General features: G+C 41.6%; 1 protein-coding gene across 2 annotated transcripts in view; it reads left to right on the forward strand.

The window, feature by feature from the left end:
* The window catches only part of LOC138948659 (prostaglandin G/H synthase 2-like), a 59392-nt gene that overhangs the window by 25380 nt on the left and 20578 nt on the right, over nucleotides 1-13434 (forward strand). Inside the window, exons 1-2 of one of the 2 annotated variants that reach the window (XM_070320239.1) lie at nucleotides 7864-7907; nucleotides 8464-8558. In XM_070320239.1, the coding sequence (XP_070176340.1) occupies nucleotides 8477-8558 (82 nt within the window). In that variant the 5' untranslated portion in view covers nucleotides 7864-7907; nucleotides 8464-8476. Of the gene's footprint in view, nucleotides 1-7863; nucleotides 7908-8463; nucleotides 8559-13434 lie in introns of those variants that run through there. The other variant, XM_070320238.1, reaches the window with a different exon arrangement.

Below are 13434 nucleotides of genomic sequence, written 5' to 3' on the forward strand. Positions count from 1 at the left end.
GTTAAACCTTCAAACCTTCTGAACTTCCTAACAAACCCTCAAAACAAAAAATCTGCTCGTTCAACCATAAAAGTCAAAAATACTCCGCGGAATAAAACAAAAATCGTCCACACATACTGCTTTCAGTTCTCCTGTTTTTAGTTGGTTTAAACAATTTATTCAGAAAAGTACAGATAACAATGCCGCATACAATCAATTTAACAATGGAGCACAACAAGCAAAGCTTATACACGTGCTCTTAAAAAGCAATATTATATCTGACTAGGCGGACGACACGGAGATCTGTAGTTCTCTTTGACTGGGTAGTATATGAATACCTCTCAGCCTGAGATCGCCACTTCACAGCACTATTTTTCCTCCCTCTCCAGGGTAATTTCTTGTCCTCGAAACACGCTACTCACCTCCGTTAGCTTCAGGCGTACCATTGTGTAGGTCATAGTACAGGTGGGAATTTTTAATTAAGAGAGAATTAGCTCGCCCATTCACCCAATAGAACACGACACCTTTTTCGGATAAAGTATTGTTCGTGATGTCTTGGACATGCTTGTGCGTCACTGCCGAAGACTGACATGGGTTCAGTCACGGACAATTTTTTTTTATATATTGTCCGATTAAAAATGACACTTGAAGTCTGACAAAGGGGTCAAGTGGAGAAGTTATTATTGTGGAACGAAATTTTTGTCTTGAAAATAGCAAATTTGTTTTTACTTTATTTTTTGATAAACGCAAAAACAAGTGTGTGTCCCTGTTTACCCTCATTTGCTGTTCAGTTTCAATTTGTGGACTAAAATACTTCTTCAACAAAACAAAAACTCTCGTCGTCTTGTTATTTTTCTTCTTCAAGTCTTAGGCGGAGGCAACTCTTTTGAATCGCTAGGGCAGAAATCATGTATTGCTAAAATCATATTAGCTGATTTGTGACATTCAAAACAACACAAACGTTAGTTTTGTCGCTAATTTGATCCATCAATATAAATCATGAAACACTTAACAGTATGTGATTAATATCAGTAATAAGCGTACCTTGAAACGTGGTCACCCATGCGAGCCGACCGGATCAATATCAAGTTATTCATCCGTGAAGGCGTTTGACAGAAACTCACCGAGTTTAAATGTTTCTTTGATTGTTGTTGTTGTTGTTGTTGTTGTTGTTGTTGTTGTTGTTGTTGTTGTTGTTGTTGTTGTTGTTGTTGTTGTTGTTGTTGTTGTTGTTGTTGTTGTTGTTGTTGTTGTTGTTGTTGTTGTTGTTGTTGTTGTTGTTGTTGTTGTTGTTGTTGTTGTTGTTGTTGTTGTTGTTGTTGTTGTTGTTGTTGTTGTTGTTGTTGTTGTTGTTGTTGTTGTTGTTGTTGTTGTTGTTGTTGTTGTTGTTGTATGCACCCAGGGTGTTTGTTTTTTCGTCATGTTTTGTAATACCCTGGGTTTTTTATAGTACCATGCTCATTGTAGTTTGGTTGGAACATTTGAGGGTCGGTCCTAACTAAGCTATAATTAGTTTAAGCCAATTATGTACAGAAATTAAGTCATTAACCGCTTTCAGATTGAAACTGTTCACAAACAAGTATTTTAGCTATATTTTCTCTTTAAACATTTGAACAAAACTAAAGTTTGTTTGCGTTTGTTTGTTCGTTCATGGGCTGAAACTCCCACGGCTTTTACGTGTATGACCGTTTTTACCCCGCCATTTAGGCAGCCATACGCCGCTTTCGGAGGAAGTTTGTTTGCGTGATTTGCACTGCATCCTGATGCAAATGTTCAAAAACAAGCTTACATACGCATGACAGGCACATTCTCTCTCTCTCTCTTTCTCTCTCTCTCTCTCTCTCTCTCTCTCTCTTTCTCTCTCTCTCCCTCTCTCTCTCTCTCCCTCTCTCCCTCTCTCTCTCTATCTCTATCTCTCTCCCTCTCTCTCTCTCTCTCTCTCTCACTCTCTCCCTCTCTACCTCTCTCTCTCTCTCTCTCTCACTCTCTCCCTCTCTCCCTCTCTCTCTCTCTCTCTCTCTCTCTCTCTCTCTCTCTCTCCCTCTCTCCCTCTCTCTCTCTCTCTCTCTCTCTCTCTCTCTCTCTCTCTCTCTCTCTCTCTCTCTCTCTCTCTCTCTCTCTCTCTATCTCTCTCTCTCCCTTGCAGATCGACGGCCTTAGCATATTTATACGCAGAACAAGGTGCTCAAGTGCAAAAGGTTCTGGCGAAACAAAAACACCTTCCTTTGACTGTGCTTGTTTACATCTCTATTGCCATTGCTGATGGCTGGAAAAGCGAGAAAAGGAGTGAGAATGGTGTTGCAATCGGTGATGCAGATGCTGTATGTGATTTCTGACTCAGTACACTACGCATATAAGTTGTTTTGCAGGATAGTCGTAAATACTGACGGCATAGAGACAGGTAAGGGATAGACAAAGAGATCATAATCCGCATTAAAACTTACAAATTCATTGTCAAGTTACCCGGACAAATACAACACGATCCCTTCTGTCCACGCAAAATAAATTCTTTGAAAAATTCTCGTTTTCTATGGAGGGCACCTAGGGTGTTCTCTAGCGGTAAGTGTTTAAACGAAAGGGTGTTAGTACTGTATGTACAAGCCTGACAGTGTCCGTGGCCAGAAACTGATGGTTTACGGGAGGCTGAGTGGGTCTTTAAACGGTCTGCGTAAAATTAACAACAAAAACAACAAAAATCGCTCAATATTCATAAATGGGTATGTACGGAGAGCTCTCACCTGGTGGCATAATTAATGAGGGATTTTTTAACCTTCAGCTGTCGTCAGTGTTGGCTCTTGACATGTCTGTGTTTGAGGAGGCTCCCATCTTGTCCCGCCCACTGGAATAATTTGTTTGAATGTAGCAGATTCTTGGGCCCCCCTTGTTTGATTTGGGTCCGCCTCTGAGGGTTTTAGCATTCTGGTCCAGCTACTTCTGACGCTCTCATACCCACGTTTTTCATGTCGTCTGTGAAAAGGGGAGGAAGGTATGTCTCCAGTAAAGAGCAAAGTCCGCGATGAATTTAGCTTCTTGATTCTTGACATTTGAGGATTTTTGAGAGTTATAGTCAATAAAGCAGATTCATATGTACATGTATTCAGTTTTTTGTGTGGTTGGGTTTATAATCAGACGTGTATCATTCGTGACGGCATTACCGTTCTGACGGATAAAAGTGCCGTTCATGCGATCACATCATTAATTGTCTGATCCCAAAGGAGTTTCAACTGTCGGTTGCTTTGGTTTTGTTTTGTTTCGTTTCTTGCGCCTTGTGCAACAGTGTTTTTTAAAGTATCATTGTGTTCTGGGAGCTTATTTGAAGTCGTCCCCACGTTTCGGCTGTGACCTGCTGTGTCATTAATATTCCAAGATACATCGTTCTTTAAAGGTCAGTTTGGCAAGTGAACTGCTACAGTGTGCATTTGGTGTCTTGTACATTTATATTCTGTTCTCGATGGCAATTTTCTTCTTGTGTTTTGTCAAATGTGTTGCTGTTGTTGTTGCTTGTTTGGGTGGCAGACACTATTTGATATAACGATGTTTCTATATTGTCCCACCTCTTCTCCCTCCGTCATCTCATCTCCATTTTCTTCGTCCATTGTTAGTCTTTTGTTGCTAACGTATAACTTGAGTGTCTGCTTTCAAATAACCACGCTAGTACTCGCTTATTGACCACCCAAAAAGCACAGGCTCAAGAGGTTTGCAGTAGGTTGGTCGTTAAAAACACTATCAGATGACTCTCTTCAGGAATACTAAAATCTTGACACAGCACAGGGACACCGACCAGGGTGAAGTGGGTTTAGCTGGTCAGTTTTCGTATCACTGGTCAGCTTTCGAAATGTAGGTTTTATTCACATTGAGTGCTGAACAAACAGCAAATAAGATGGCGATTATTCCCTTTGACCTGTCACGAACCTCCGTCGATCCTCAAAACTCCGACAGGGGGTTGTTACGAAAACGTCTTTACTACATGCCCTACAGGTAAACCTATGATGATAATTTGTATTCGTCGATGAAGCTCTACGGCGGCTACCATGAGCTGAAGATGACGGCCCTAGCCATCACCCGAACTGTATTGATAAGTCTTGCCTGCGAACACAAAGAGAACAGAAATGCGTTAATAATCTCGTTTCCTCCCCTGTTAGACTGGGTTTTCTGTACTTTCGAATTACCGTTTGTGCCAAACATCTTCAGGCTGAATACGTATTGGTCGGCTGGGTGTTAAGCAAACAAACAAACAAACAAACAAACGTTGATTTTGAATTGTCTTCCGTTCAAGGCGCGTACTGCTTTGACCCTTCGACAACTCTGAGACCCAATGATCTTCAACTGCCCTGGAGCGGCTTAGCTTGATTTATTCCATCTTTATTGCATGCTCCAGGGGTAAATCTATGCTTATTACTTTTATGCGTTAATATTTCCCTCTTTTCCTATCTCTAATTTGTCTTGTTTATTCTGAATCGTACGTTTGTATGGATTGTCTTTAGATGATATGCGTATATCCACACTGAGTTGATCCTGCCCTATAGCTATGGCGCCTGCAATTTACACCTAATCGTATTCACTGAATTCACACAGGAGTCGGTCTTTGCTTATTACCTTATAAGGAATAGATCGTCCAGGGGCGGACGAGGGGGGGGGGGGGGGTTCTGGGATTTCCGGACCCCCCCCCCCCCAGCCAAAAAATAAAAATATTTGTGTGTGTTTTTTTGGGTTGAGTTTCCATTTTTGGGGTATTAATCAGTGACAAAATCTGCTGCCTGAAACTGGTAATGATCATCCTCAGAATGCACCAGATTGCACCATTTTGCATCCTTTTTTCAAAATTTTCCGGGGGGACATGCCCCCGGACCCCCCCAGTAGCAAGCTAGGCGCTTTGCGCCGTCGGCTCGGCGCTTCGCGCCTTCACACCCATATCTTCACAATATACTTTTAGAACCCCCCCCCCCCCCCCATAAAATGAACTGATCCGCCCCTGTCGTCTGCTGTTTTTCTGGTGGACTGTATTGTCTTTACTTTACAGTGACCCTTTGTGCGATTTGTCTTCAGGTTCGATGCACACATTTAGCAAAATTAGCATATATGTAACTTGAAGGTGATTTTCGAAGCCTCTACTGCTTTGACATGCCTGTAAAAAGTTGCAACTAAATTTGTCTGAAAAATGCACGTGTCCACTCCATTCTGGCAAGCAAACAAAAGTATCACGGTGTAACTTTTTCTCAAGGTTCTATTTCAAACCTGCCGTTCGCGCTATAATATTCAGCTGACTTACTGATGATTACACAAATGCGCAGAACACAATTTACTCTGATTTTCTCAACATAACTCTTCTTTAGACTTTAGACTTTAGAGGGCAAGTAACCCGTCCATAAATTACCACAACTGTGATAAATTAGTGGATAGGATTACCGACCCACTCGGGCTATTCGCCGGTTCCTTTACCAGACAACTGAAAAGATTAACGCGAACAGAGGGTTCATATTTCAAATCCCATTGTCTTGACACTCCATCCGGAACAAACCCTACCGTCCATTAGCTTTTAACTTCAGAAACATAATCCGAAGTCGAGTTCCGATCTGTTTCTGACACAATGAAATATGATACGTAGTATTTTATATTTAGGAGAAGTGCAGAGTGCGTGTTCTTGTATGGGCAATATTCTTTCAATTAAGTGTTAACTGATACCGGGGAAATTATTGTGCGTTTGTGGGTATTATACGCACACCTGTAACATCCGACTAACAAAAAACGTGTGATGATGCAACCACAATGAAAAAACAACAAAGAAAAACAGATCACACACACACACACACATACACACACACACACACACACACACCACACACACACCACACACACACACACACACACACACACACGCACACATACGCACACACACACGCACACACCACACACCACACACACAAGCACACACACACACACATGTACACACACACAGACACACACACCACAGACACACACACCACACACACACACCACACACACACACACACTACACACACACACACACACACACACACACACACACGCACACACACACCACACACACACACACCCAAACACACCCAAACACATATACACGCACACACACACACACACCACACACACACACACACACACATACACACACACACACACACATACACACATACACACACACACACACGCACGCACACACCCACAACCTAGAAAATGGACAGCGGATGACATCCAAATCATTGCTGTCTTCGCAGCAACTATCGCGATCGACGCGGTTTAAATGCGCCACACAACCGAATATAGAAATACCTCGAAATGATAAAGCCAGCAGCATGTCTATTAATAAAAGTTATAAACAGATCATAAATTGTGCATACCCTGTGTGAAAAGGACACACTCACCTTGGGTGAAGGGGGTTTACCTTTCACAGGACACACATGAATGAGTTTTAACAAGGTCCTGTGAATATTGATGGCATCAAAAACATCATGTGATCGTTTCCCCTGTGGGCGTCTTCATACCGAGGTGCATGTCAGTGAAGGTAAAAACGTTATATGTTGACGTGGTATGTGGATTTGTGTACCCATCCCCTTGGTTAACACAATGTTATATTCTTTTACATGATCCTCCGACCTACGTTAAAGATCCCACGATTGACAAAAGGGTCTTTCCTGGCAAAATTGTATAGGCATAGATAAAAATGTCCATCAAATACCCGTGGGACTTGGAATAAAGTAAAAGAATTCCATCTCACACGGCATTAAGTCTCAGGAAACATGAATACACGCATGCAGGAAAAAAAAATATGGGTAGCGCCGTATGTATGGCAGCTCGCTTTCCCCGGGGAGAAAGCAGCCCGAATTTCCATGAGGGTAACCTCACTGGACTGTAAATCTTATCCAATCCAATACACTCATAGGTAGGAAAACAGCAACAAACTGTGGCTTAAAGCGGTGTCTTCAATCAAAGATGACACTCCGGGAATCCCTCTGTCGGGTGTGTATGGGTTGTGAAATGATGAATACCTTTGCTTTTATTTGTGCACATTGGAAAGTTTGCCTCGATAATATCAAGAGTGTTCACTCTTTGAAACCTGACAGAGTTATTTCCGAAAACCGTCTATTACAACTTGTGGTGAATATCAAAATGGTGAATAGCCAGATTGTAACAAAAATTAAAAAAACAAAAACAGTAAGTCATCTAGTTTTACGACGGATTTTACAATCAAATTATTCTGCTTGGTCCGAAATACGACGTGACAAGTTACTTGGTATGACAACCGGTAAAACGCGTCAACGAAGTGAATGTTGACGGGTAAAAACAAAAGCCGATTTAGACGATGACACAAATTTGTGTGGGAGGCGATGGCTTAAATCGGACTGAAGGATTGATTTGAATGGCTGTCCTACAAACAATGTCATGGCTTATTTTGGGGGGACATCATCGCAAAGTTGTTCCCCATGCTGCTTCTTCTCATCCTACCCTGCTCCCACGGTTATTCTCCATCCCCTCCCTTTCAACCTCTCACACGCAATCTTGTTTCCATGTATGCACATACACAATGGCACACGTGGTCATGAACACGCACACACTGATCATCATTTTGACAGTCATGTCCTTTTTGAAACGAATAACGCGCAGTTGTTTTATGATTGGAAAATACCCAATTGTATGTGATTCACTGTCGCAATCGACGCGTGTTGAGCGGCAGCGGCAAACCCGATCCCGATCGTGGATATATAGAGAACGCGAGTTTGAAAATGCACGGCTTTGTATCTCTCGGCCACGGAGCACAAAAAAATTGCTGCCGCGCGGCATTCACGCCAAAAGTAGGCGTGGTCTTAAAATCACATATAAACAAAAACTGTATACCATTTCTGTGCATTACTTGACTGGATGTTAATTTGTTCGCACAGGTTACATTTTTGAAGGTATCTTACTTTTCGTGTACAACATCTAGAACATCAACATAGATTCGTTTTGTCATTTACATGGGATAAAAGAATCCCTCCAAATGACCAAAACAAGAAGTTGTTTTTTTAAATAACATCTTTCCTGTTTTCTGTGTGTTGGTGACTTAATTTCGTAACTTACATTTATGTCAATCAGCATATTTTCTTGAAAAAAAAAATTCATACAACCCAACAAAGGATCTTTTTTAAATAACGGCCTATTACTGTTTTCTGTGCTTCAGTAACTTACTTTCGCAACTTGCATATCGTTCAATCAGCACAATTTCTTCAACAAGAAATGTTTACTCTGCACAAAAAGCTGTCGATTTTGTGTGTGTGTGCCTAAGTGGAAGAATGCTCTTATTCCATGTAAACATCTGGAGAGATCTGTTGTGCTTCACTTGACACTTTACACAACACGGAAATAAAGTTTGGGGGGAACGACTTTTGCGTACAGTTCGTACACATGTGAGCATGAATGAGTATTACGCTTCCTTACACTGGGTTTAAGAGTCTGTGTTCTTTTTGGTTTCAGATCCTCACGGAAGATGTGGTTATCGACTGCCGCAAAGGGCATGTGGCCTTTCGTCGTCGTTTTTGTCTGCCAGCTCGTCACTTCTTCTTCAGCAAGTAAGTGCAAACATGAATGATATTTGCAACCGTTTGTCTGTACTTCCAGAGTTCTAACATCTTTAGGCCGGTTGTCTAAATGCCAGAACAAATTACAAGCGTATTTTTTGTTGCCACTCTGATAATACGTGTCCAGCATGCCGACACTTTCACCATAAAAGGCTTGTTTTTTTCTCTGTGTGCGTGTGTGTGTGTGTGTGTGTGGGTGTATGTCGGCGTCTATGTGTGTGTCTGTGTCTGTCTGTCAGTACATGCTCGTGCCGGCGCGTGCAGGTTCGTTCTTGTTCCTTTCTTCATGTGTTAACAAAAGAAAAGAGTAGGTGACTCTTTGAGCCTTGCATTAAACGCCCATCATAAAGCTATAATTCTCAAACCAACAAAAGCCCCCCACCCAGATTTTTTATTTTTGACATGCTGGCTTTGAAAATCATTGCATGCCTTGTCATAAGCAATAGATCTACCCTCCACCCTTAAGTTTATTCATACCGTTGTATTCTCCGGAATTCCTGGAGTGACAACTGCATTGAAATACAAAATCTTAGCAGGCGTCGAGTTTTCGTTTCTCTATGCGTCTTTCTGACCCCGACCCCCCACCCCCTCTCTCTCTCTCTCTCTCTCTCTCTCTCTCTCTCTCTCTCTCTCTCTCTCTCTCTCTCTCTCTCTCGTGCCATGAACGAGGTTACGCATAAGCAGCGTAAGCCGTCTTTAGCGCCCTCGGTCGTGGAATCGCCAGACACGCTTAACAACCACTTCTTGTCCGCCGCATCCCTCCTTACCCAATCTAATTCTATAGCCACACAAAACGAGTTCTCTAACCCTCTCCTTGAGAGTTTCTGTAGTGACCGGCTGCGGTCTGCTGACCAGAGCCCTATCCCTGCACTGGCAGTTCATGAAGTAGGGAAATATATATCTGACCTCAAGAATAAAAAGTCCGTGGGCGTAGACACTATTAGTACCTTCTTTCTAAAACTTTCACTTCCGTATATAGTAGAGTCCCTGACGTTCTTGTACAATCTATGTATTAAAACAAAGGTCTTCCCTCTGGAGTGGAAATGTGCTAAAGTTATTCCTATTCCTAAGACGTCGGATTCTAGCGACATCAACAACCTTCGTCCTATCTCTGTTCTATCGGTGCTCTCTAAGCCTCTTGAGATGCATATCCATAAACATGTAATCCATCACATGGAAAGCCACGATCTTTTTTACCAATTCCAATCTGGTTTTCGTAAGTTTCATTCTTGTTCCACGGCTCTTGTCCGTCTCTGTGACACCTGGCTGTCGGCTATCAACGATTCCAAATTAGTTGGTGCAGTTTTCCTCGATCTGAGGAAAGCGTTTGAAACAGTCGATCACAATATTCTCATAACTAAACTAAAGTTTTATATAAACAACAGTGATACAGTTAAGTTGCTTGCATCGTTCATCACGAACAGATCCCAGCGGGTATATCTAAATGGTCAATATTCACAAGATGGTGTTCTAAATTGCGGAGTTCCTCAGGGGTCCATTCTTGGCCCACTTTTATTTAGTATCTTCATAAACGACCTACCTTTGCATATTACGAATAAAAATGTATCTTGTGAGCTTTTTGCTGATGATAGCTCTCTTCACTCATCGTCCAAAAAAATAGTTCAAGTGGAGGCTGACCTTCAGCAGGGAATCAACGACGTTGAACAGTGGTGTAGTAACAACAAAATGACCCTGCATCCCAAAAAATCCAGCAGTATGGTAGTCACATCTAGACAGAAACATCAGAGAGCGCCCCTTCTCCTCAACTTAAAACTGCACTCAGATCCTATAGAACAGGTTTCATCACACAGAGTACTAGGAATTGAAGTTGACCAGGAGCTTAGGTGGAACATACACGTTAAGAATATCTGTAAAAAGCTGTCAAGCAATCTCCATCTCCTATCTAAACTAAAACCCTTTGTAGACAAGGAGGGACTGAAAATGTTTTACGTGGCACACTGTCTATCATATATTAATTATGCCTCCACGGTATGGTGCGGTGCCAGTGAAAATATAATGAAAAAACTAAACTCCTTGCACAGAAGAGGTGCTAAGCTTATTGTAACCAATCCTTATCTGTCCACGTCAGAAAAGTTGAAGGTAGCCAATATTCTTCCACTTCAACAGCAGTTTGATTACAACATCTTAATTCTAATGTACAAGGCGCTCAATGAGCTGGCCCCACCATACCTAAATGCATTCTTGACTAAAGCTTCCGAGCGTTATGTGTCAAACAAATCTATATATATATTACCAAGGACTCGCATAGATCTATACAAAACTAGCTTTGCTTTTGTGGGACCTTCTCTGTGGAACTCTCTTCCTTCGAATGTACAAACGTGCCGTTCATTGAACGCATTCAAAACCTCCCTCAGGAAACACATACTGAGGTCTTCATAAGTTACGCTGCCGGTATTGTAGCTAGCTTTGTTAATTATAATTATTTTATTACTCTGAAATATTGACTGCTGCATGCCTACATAATGCTAAATCTACCTGTCTTGGTAGGCTCACTGTGTGCTTGTTGAATGGCACTTAGTTGTGTGTATATTATTATTAGTATTATATGTGTTCCTCCTTGTGCGTCTGCGTGTGAGTGCGCAAATGTGATTGCGTAATTAATGTTCCATTCTGTAATTGCTTTATTGATGTTCCATTCATGTATTTTCTACTACTTTTCTCATTTATTATTACTGTATGCTTGATGTTTCTATGATTCTAGTCGGGCGCACGCGTGAATATGTGTTTGTGTGAATGTAAAGGGCACATTGTAAGATTAAGCCTATGGCCTAAAATGTCTACCCTTTATGTGAATAAAATGTTCTAAGTCTAAGTCTCTCTCTCTCTCTCTCTCTCTCTCTCTCTCTCTCTCTCTCTCTCTCTCTCTCTCTCTCTCTCTCTCTCTCTCTCTCTCTCTCTCTCTCTCTCTCTCTCTCTCTCTCTTGCGCAGGAGCGCGCGCGCCCACGCACACGCGCTTGCTCGCCTTTTTACCTTCTCATCCATATCAAAATAAGTTCAAATTTCAGCCTTCAAAAGAGAATGTCAAGAACTCAGTAAAACTATTCGCACCACGCTGTAAAAAAAAAAAAGTTGTACTGACTCCAAAAAAATTAAAAACAAGAACAAAATGATGGATGGCAGTAATAGCAGGTTCCATTGCAGATAATTGGGGGAATAGGGTAGATAATGATTGCAGCATACGGGTGGATGGGTGTTAGGCCTACATACCCGTGCATCGGGTTACAAGGTGCGAGTGCTAAGCCCCGTGTCTGTTCTTTTCTTCTCCTTGCTGAGGTGAGCTTATTTCCAAAACATTTCACAAAAGCGTATGTTATTATAGGTCAAAGGCAAGGTTATTTCTAAAAATTGTAACTCAGTCAAAAAGATTGAAAGATTAAGGAATCTGCAGGGTTTTTCAATAAATTTATGTAAAATATGCGTTTGAGTAGGTGGGACATGTAGAAAGCTTCTTTTCATACCGTCGTCTTTAAACTTGAAGGAAGTATACAATGATTTAAGGAAGGTAGGAAAGGATGGAATTTAAGGCGTTGGGATGTAAAAAGGAGGGGGCAGGATGCAGGCTCAAGTTAGAGAATATTTGAAATAAAATATCTTGCTTATGTCGAAGAGAGAGAGAGAGAGGGAGAGGGAGAGACTGAGAGAGAGAGAGAGACAGAGAGAGAGAGAGAGAGAGAGAGAGAGAGTGAGAGAGTGGAGAGAGTGAGAGAGTATGAGAGAGTGAGAGAGTGAGAGAGAGAGAGAGAGTAGAAGTTATACACAGTGTGTCCATGTTATATAGTGCTATATGTTTTATGTAAAATCAATGTCTTGTTTGTATTATTGTTATGTACCACCCCTGAATTTCTCTATGAGATAATAAAGTATTCTTATTCTTATTCTTATTCTATTGTAGAAAGAAAATGTACGTATAGCCTACACTTGTCAACATACGTATGTCACGTGTAATTTAAAAAAAAACACAGTCAGAGTTACAGGGTGCACAAAGGATCACTCTTGTTCCACAGCCATGTCACCGCCAGTCTTTCCTGACCTCAGTTGTAGAAACCACCTGTACCCACGCCATAATTGCCCTAAGGCAAATTCCACTGCACTACTAACCTGATTTACAGTTTCACCCTCTCCCGTTTAAGTCGACCTTCTCCCTTCAATTGGGGTTACTGCCTTTCTCAATCCCCAGCTGTGCTGACAAACTTCAAGTGGTCATTTCAGAGCACTTCACTTTTCAAGACAGCTGTCTGGGGATACAACCTAAACCCAACTGGTTTACTGGTCTTGAGTTCAATGTGTCACCTACGGAGACAGTTCTAGGGAAGGTATAATTGGACAAGATAGCAAGGAACCTTGAAGGTTTCCACGTATCTTCCTGTTCTCGGATAGCCCGGCCTTTCGGATAGGTCCTCAAGGATGTCAATATAACTGATACGAAGATCAATTATAGTGTCTGGCTTTTATCAAAGACTGCGTACATTCACAGAAAATCTGAGGTAATGCGCAAGTGAAAGTGCTGTCTAGGGGGCTTAGATACACTACGTTCCGTAGAACTAATCGCCAATTTCTGTTTCTAATCGGACCCTGGGGTCAGTACGAACTGCGTGCCTGTGCCAGAAATCGAGAGAACAACTTATCATAATTATGACAGCCATGCTTATGAATCGCAAAATTATAACAGTTAACCTTGGATAATTTAGGTTAAATGATAAAGATTTCACTGAAGAACCAGTAAACGTAATTAATGGTAGTTTCGTAGGTTGACAGAAAGGGGGGAGGGGGGTATTGAGCAAGAGATTGCAGGTGATAATAACTAGAACAAGATAGAATATTCTATTTCCTGGTGACGGTTTCCAC

Source organism: Littorina saxatilis, linkage group LG15 (genome assembly GCF_037325665.1).
Source record: "Littorina saxatilis isolate snail1 linkage group LG15, US_GU_Lsax_2.0, whole genome shotgun sequence".
Classification (NCBI taxonomy): domain Eukaryota; kingdom Metazoa; phylum Mollusca; class Gastropoda; order Littorinimorpha; family Littorinidae; genus Littorina; species Littorina saxatilis.